This window comes from Homarus americanus, unplaced genomic scaffold (assembly GCF_018991925.1).
Source record: "Homarus americanus isolate GMGI-L3 unplaced genomic scaffold, GMGI_Hamer_2.0 scaffold52806, whole genome shotgun sequence".
Lineage (NCBI taxonomy): Eukaryota > Metazoa > Arthropoda > Malacostraca > Decapoda > Nephropidae > Homarus > Homarus americanus.
Genome location: NW_024720773.1, coordinates 4,890,992 through 4,899,105, shown reverse-complemented (window position 1 = coordinate 4,899,105; position 8,114 = coordinate 4,890,992). Strand labels below are relative to the sequence as shown.

Genomic DNA, 8,114 nt, shown 5'->3' with positions numbered 1-8,114 from the left:
TTTGAGTTAAGATTAGGTGGTATGTGCTAGAAAGTTTTGTTGGTTATAGTTTTCTTTGTTGAAATACTTCACATTGTCGGGAAGTTGAAAAGTTTGCTATTCAAGAATGACTGAGTTTGGAAATCAAAAATTGGTAGGCGGCCATGAACCTTGCCTACTTGGGTGTGAAGTTAACATCAATATTGAAAAAAAAAAATGGATTTAAAATGGGTTTACAATTGTGGCATTAATGTTGATTTTCATTATTCAAGATTGAATAATATGAAGAGTGTAATGGTTTGTCTGATTCTGAAGCAGCAGACAATCATTATATAAATAAAGATTTACCACAAGTGAAGAGAATGACTTTAAGTGGATGGAAGATGATATTCAATTTGAAAAGTACATTTACAAACTTAAAAAGAACTTTGTTACTCAGACTGGGCTAGATATATAACTGTATCATGTAACCCTGGGATGGGATGTGTACTATGATGGACTATCAGTGTGTCGTCGTTTATACCATCGTGAACATCGCTACTCCTGAAGAAGATATACGAACAATTACCCAGAAAAATGGCTGTGTAGGGTGCATTGCTGGCCTCATAAAAAAGCTGAGTACCGATCTTATTGCTCGAGTGCGTGAGTATGTTCTCCCTGGTGCAGGGAGATAGGAAGAGAGATGGGTCCATAGTATGAATGCTTCAGAATTGCTACTTTTAGTCTCATTGTGCTTTCAATATTTTCTTCATAATTTTTTAGTAGAAAATGATAACTTGCAATGTGGATAGGACTTCCCATCAAACACCAACTTTTATAGTGCTTATGTTAGGTGAATTCAACTAAACCATAAATATGTGTCAAAAGTTATGAAATCTTGATGTGGTATCTTATTATTTGTTAGTGTGTGTGTGTGTGTGATATATATATATATATATATATATATATATATATATATATATATATATATATATATATATATATATATATATATATATATATATATATATATATATATATATATATATATCAGTTAGCCGGAACAATTGGTGCAGAGCACATCTGGGGGTAAGAGATTTCCTGGTAACGAGATGACTCTAACCCGGAAAATATCCCTTACCCCTAGAATTTTTCCGGGTATCTGGCATTTTCTCAGAATTTTCCAGAAAATAGACCCATTGGAAAATTCTTTCCAAAACTGGAATTTTGGGGGAAAATTTCTGAGTAAATTTCAATTCTAGCTATTGGAGAGTTCTGGCTAACAGATATTGCTTGTATAATTTTTTTTTAAGTTTATTCATCACTGCAGGAAACTAGTATTTAATGTGTCTTTTAAGCATGTATTATTGCATCACCTGCTGTACTCCTCTTGTCTTTGGCAGTAATTGCTTACCTTAGTACAATACTGTATGTTGCTTTTAAGAATTGCCTCTTACCAAATAATTAGTGAAACTTGCTTTAATTTTCCAGGTTATAGGTTTGGTGAAGTTTTGAAATAGTTAGAATACACACAGTAAACCCTTCAATTGATGAAATTTATGGGATATGGTTTGTGACATGTTGAGTAACTGACAAAAGAAAATGTTTTTTAAAGTTTGATACAATTACATTATTTGGATTATCATAGCAAACACTTTCACATTTGGAAATGCATGTCACATAAAGAACCTTGATCAAATAATCCCAGAATAACTATCCCCTCACATGCACAACTTTTGATATCCAGTGTAGGTACTGTATTGCTGTTACTGTATTAGTTTCTGTCCAGTTTGGAAACATAAAAATGCACTAATATCATCCTGCAAGTCTTGTATTTCAAAAGAAAAATCCTAAGAGGATAATGAAGCATCGTGAGGTTTCATGGTAGACCACTACATGGTGCAGCAAAGTGGTTATATGAGGAAGCACACACAATCGTGTTAATGTTCCTATAGGAAATTTGTTACCCAGTGTGTTATATAATGATATGTTGGGGTCTTTAATTTTTTTTTTATTATTTTTTCATGATTAATACATACAAAAAGCACATTAGTATTGTAGTGTTTTGTTGTTGAAGCAAGAGGTTGTTAAACTTTTAAATTGTTGCAAATCACATTAAAAAGGTTGTCACTACAGAATACTACCAGTCACATGTTCACTCAGGGTGGGTTTTGTTATTTAAAGCTGAAGGTTCATTTATTATTATTTTTATTTATAAATTTTTTTCCAATACACTTTCATGAATTAGAGGGTTTACTGTGCTTCTTAAGAGTCGTGCATCCAACACACATGGAGAAATGTTAATAAGACATGTAGGGCATGCTGTAGTAATTGTAATATATTAATTTTATTATGTGTATTATTTATATTGTATGATTAATACAGGAACTTAATCATAAAAGTTGAACAGTGTGTGTGTGTGTGTGTGTGTGTATATCATGAAGATTGAAGTTCTTATTGCTACTGTACAAGATATTAGCATATTATATAGTTATCAAAGTATGCAGCAGCATGCAATGTATTACATAATACTTAATTAGAAAATTTCTTTCTGAGTTTCTTAGACTTGCTAAAAAAAAAAAAAAAAAAACTTTATTGCTGCAAAATTTTAATCAGAGTTCTTGTTTTGTATTTTCCAGGGCTGTAGCAGCTTACCTTCGTGCACTGAATCTTTCCCCAAACCATGCAGTGGTCCATGGAAACTTGGCTTGTGTTTACTATGAGCAAGGGTGAGTAGTAACTCAGTTTAGTGTTGTTGACACACTGTAAGGTAAACAAAATCATAGTGACTATATAAAATTACAAGTAAACTTACTTTTCCATTACATATTTATTGTTGAGTTTTGTATCAACCTTTGAATGAATTTTAGATTTTAGAATTTTTATATTAAATGTTTGGTATACTGTAGTTTGTAATAATTCTTCTCGTTTAATTTTCAATGATGCCATTCTAGTAATATTTTGGAAGTTGGGCTAGAATTAACTACTGCTCGGAAGGATTAACAAAGACATTTGAAGTATCTGTGCAGAATATTTAAATTAAGGGAAAGTAAGTTGATTTTAGGAAAGCCAGAAAAAAAATGAAGAATTAAAGGGAATGATAGCTTGTACTATATGGAAGCTTCAGTAAAGAATAAAATTGTGAAGTCATTCATGGTCATATTTATAGATTGCGTTTACCAAGAACTTAAACTGGCTAATTTGCTCTCAAATGGCAGCCTATTGCATTCTTTAATTTGTCTTATGTTACTTTCAGCCTCATTGACCTTGCAATTGACACTTATCGCCGTGCAATTGAATTACAACCAAACTTCCCAGATGCATATTGCAACTTGGCAAATGCCCTTAAGGAAAAGGGACAGGTCAGTTTAAAGCACGATGCATAGTTCTTGTTAATGTTGTGCAGTGTATACCACATCATAGGTATAGATTATGGTTTGAAAAGTATTAAGACCTGTAGTGTATGTAATGCTCTTTATAATAGAATATATTGGTTTGTTGAACATCCCTTAGCTTGTATGAATACTAGTTGAATTTTAAGGATAATTGACATTCACCTCTGAGACCTATAGAGCATAGAATTAATGACCATGATTCAGTGGAGTTGTGATGATTTGTGTTTTAGGTGTTAAAAGGCTTCAGGAATTTTTGTTTAATTGATTTAAATGGAAATAATTAGTTACGTGCTGGAGGCCCTGAAAAAACTACTATAATAAACAGTAAACCTGGCATACTGTATAAGACATAAAACATTACTGTAACATAGATAAACAGCTTCTTCCCTCATCATAATCATCCTTTGAGTGACACCAACATGTCAAAATTGACACTGCCAGCTCGGCATTGGATAGTGGGGCCAAACTGGCTGACTGGTCAGCTGTTCGCGCTGTGTAAATAAAGCACCGGGAATTGAATACGATGCAATATTTTTTTACTCCGGGAAATTTTTTTTATTTTAAAATGTTTATTAACCCAGCGCCAAATAAACCTAAATAATATGGGAATACAGTATGGTGACACTGCATACTGTCGTGTTAAAGGGGTTGTGGGGTGACAGCCAGCCACCCCACCCACCTCTCCCACACAGAATTCACCTTCCACTCTTCATTTTCCTTATTTTATGGTTTTATATTATTGTACAGGCAACCCACGTTTCCATGGAAATTTTTGGCAGCCCAAAATCGTAACTCCAGCACATACTGTATATGAATGATTATAGACACAACAATGAATCATTCATGATGTAACATGATAATAAATGCATACACTTGAATTTAACTCACCAGAAATGATGTTGAGTGCTGCTGGAGGTGGTGAGGTTAGGTGAGGTGGTGTATTGGAGTTAATGGGAGTTACCTCCTTAAAACATTAAGTTTATTGTTCAACATAATTCATTTATGGAATCTTTTATCACCACTGCTGTCACTCAAATTTGATGGTCTTTTTCCACCCATTTTGAATAAGGGTACACAGTAAAACAGATGCATAACTGAATACAAACTGGGGAAATAATTCAAACTGAGCAGCCATCTTGTAGCTGCCACCTGAAATAAATTTTATAATTTCGGTGAATTTTTTTTTTATATGTCACGATTTTTGTTTGAGATTTTTTTAAATAATTACCCAAATTCAGTAAGGGTGAGTTTTTTGTCTGCATCGCGAATTGTTTGCCATAATTTCAAAATTCTATAAGGGTGAATTTCCGTAACCCGGGATTCCGTATCTCGGAGGTTCCTTGTATATTTTCTTTTTCAGTACGTAGACAAGCAACTTACGCGAGGGTTACGTTCCTGGGACTTCGCGTAAAGTCAGAAACGCCCCTAAATTGCCCTTAAATCACAATATATACACATACATACACACTGGAACTCATAAATCACTACTGTAATGTGATACAGGTGATTTATTTTTATCTTTTGTGCAAAATATATGAAGTCTATTCAAATTTTTCGCTGTCTTGCAAGGATTCTATCAATGCAAACTATATTCTCCTAACTTTAGTCTGTGATATTATATAAAATAAAAACTTTAAGCCTAAAACCACCAAACCCTGGCTGGGAAGGTGGGGGGGGCGGTGATGTGTTTGACAGCTGGTGCCGGGAGGTCCAGGGAAGTACAGTATTTATTTATTTATTTTTTCTTTTGAGTGTTTTTTATTTTCTCTTATAAAATGTCACTGAACTGACCTGGTAGAATATAATTTACATTGCTGGGATTCTTATAAGATAGTGATTAATTTGGATATAAACATGCTATAGTTTGCACCAGACATGAAAATTTAGATTTTGAAATTGGAAATTGTGGGGTAACCCGCTTATACTGTATATTTATGCCATAATAGAGCATTGAAATGATATTTCCACAACTTTAATAGTTTTTTATGTTAAGAAATGCGTTCAGCCACAAATTGTGAATATTTGACCAAGAACTTGTAGATCTTAGAAGGCTTTTAACTCAAAACAAACATTTTGCATATATAATTGGAAATCGCTACAAAAGGTCTTGGGCCACTTTCAATTTTCTGACGTTATTGGATTCATCAATTATAGGACAATATTATTTACTAGACAGAGTGGGGAATTCTAAAAATTACTGTAACTAATTAGATGGAAATTCCAAACAAAAAATGGGTTTACTTTTTTATGGGATATATTTTTGTCTTGTCAATGAATGGATATAATTGTCCATCATCTTTATATCATTAAGAGCACAAATAATTTTCATGAAAAAAGCTTTCTATAGTATTTTGACGATAAAGAAAGGAGCAAAAAAAACTTATCACCTTGCTAAATGGAAACAATTTTAGATGATCCTTAAAAATTTGCTAAAATGTCATATAAATCCATGTTTTAATAAATAATAAAACAAATTTCATCCGAACAATCCCCCAATTACCCATAATTCTCTCTCTGCTGCCATGATTATAGAGTAATATTGTACTTTGTTTAGGGTACACAGTAACAGCGAAAGTGAATAATGATTGTAGAGCACAACACACTGTGCACAGCATTGCTTGTGAACTGAGAAAAGGGTAACTGCACACTTACTTTTTATTATTATTATATTCATTATTTCTTGCAACTGATGACCCCTGACCCTAAAAATATGCCAGTGCAGGCAAGTCGTGAGATTTGACTGTTCGATGTTTTTCCAACTTGCCTTTTTGACCATTATCAATTACCAAACTACCTATTGCCCCGGTTTTCACCTGGCAAAATCACCATTTCGATGGTGTGTTACGTGGTCGAGGTACTCGATGCACATGGTTGAGGTACTAGATGCACGTGGTCGAGGTACTCGATGCACGTGGTCGAGGTACTAGATGCACATGGTCGAGGTACTAGATGCATCAGTATTTGTCCACGGCATCATTTTCACTGTTTCCTGGAGTAGTAGTTTACAGTCAACTCTCGTGACTTTCCTGTACCGTACCGTACCGTACAGTAATGTAGTTGAAATTATGCTGAAACTCTTGGAGGAAGGGATGGGTACTGGGTAGGTCATAACAGCCAGGGTTTGCTGTGTAATGTGATCTGGAACTCTTACACTTTTCTTTTATTTTCAGCCATTTGTAGTGTATTGTATCTTTGTTCATGTGTTTTTCTCATTTTAGGTTAATGAAGCTGAGGAATGTTACAACACAGCTCTCCGCCTCTGTCCTACTCATGCTGATTCACTTAACAACCTTGCAAATATCAAGAGGGAGCAGGTAACTTGTTAATCTTTTTGGTTTTGTATTTTGTTTTAAATAATTACAACAAGGGAACATAATGTGCCAAATTTCCTAGAATTACATTATCTTGATTCTTCTGTCAGTCAGGCAGCTCGGGGCAGAGATAACTGGGTCACTGGAGTAAGTTAAAGATATATAAGAACACATGTTTTAAATTGGTATCAGAGGATGTTGTACACTGAGGTTAGTGAATGCTGAGTGATTCTTAACAATACCATATCATATGACCTTGACATCACTTCTTGAAGGATTCCCATGTTGTACTTTATTAATAGATTAGTTGCTTTATACATAAGAACTAAATTCTCTCTCTTTCTCTTTCTTTCTTTCTCTCTCTCCTTTCTCTTTGTTTCTCTTTCTCACAAGATGACTGTCCCCGTTTTCTTAACCTTGGTAATAAGCTTTGATGCACTGTATGTTACTCCATTAAGATGGGTGCTTCCTCATTAATGTGCAAATAGTTTTATAGTATTTGAGAGAGAAAATTTTAACATTTGCAGTTTACTGTTTTGCAGGGTCACACTGAAGATGCTACTCGCCTCTACCTCAAGGCTTTGGAGGTGTTCCCAGAGTTTGCTGCTGCACACTCCAATTTGGCATCTATACTTCAACAACAGGGTAAACTTAATGAAGCTCTTATGCACTACAAGGAGGCCATTCGTATCCAGCCTACATTTGCTGATGCATATAGGTATGTTCTAGTTGATATTAACCTTACTCACTCACTTCACTTTTCAGGAACTAGTATTTATATCTCATTACTATTTGTATGAAAATAGGAAGAAGCAGAAGTTTAAATTGAATATTCCTTTAAACCAGATGACCTAAATTCTTATTTTAATTTGATGTCTGCTCATGGTGTTTGATAACAAATAAATGGCATTTGTCTTTGGTTATTTGGACTCAGTTATGGATGCACCCTTTAACTAGTCTGTGATTCATTTTGCATTTATTGTTTGTTTGAAAATTTCCATAGAATTTTTAACTGTGTAGTTATTTAAAATTCACCGTTGTCTATTTTGTTTTAATGATAATTTTCAACTAATTTAAGATCCCACAAACCAAAGTTTCCTTCTTATATAGTTTGATTTTAGGCAAGATAATCCATAGCCTACTCAAAGTAGGTTGTAAAATGTAGCCAGTGAGAATTTGATATTGGATGTTAATAACCTCTTAGGGAGCAGGACTCAAATAAAAAAAAACTTATATCTTTCCAATAGTAATATGGGCAACACACTCAAAGAAATGCAAGACATTCAAGGTGCCCTTCAGTGCTATACACGTGCCATCCAAATCAACCCTGCCTTTGCTGATGCCCATTCCAACTTAGCCTCCATCCACAAGGATTCTGGTAATATTCCAGAAGCTATACAGGTGAGTAGAAGGCTAATGATATTGGCCACCTGCATATATATATATATAT

The 8,114-nt window shown here is 34.0% G+C and overlaps 1 protein-coding gene across 1 annotated transcript in view; it reads left to right on the top strand.

The window, feature by feature from the left end:
- LOC121860914 (UDP-N-acetylglucosamine--peptide N-acetylglucosaminyltransferase 110 kDa subunit-like) overlaps positions 1-8,114 on the top strand; it is a 71,982-nt gene that overhangs the window by 43,665 nt on the left and 20,203 nt on the right. The window contains 5 exon segments of the mRNA XM_042358291.1: positions 2,575-2,687; positions 3,215-3,320; positions 6,572-6,667; positions 7,207-7,382; positions 7,912-8,065. Coding sequence (XP_042214225.1) covers positions 2,575-2,687; positions 3,215-3,320; positions 6,572-6,667; positions 7,207-7,382; positions 7,912-8,065 — 645 coding nt within the window.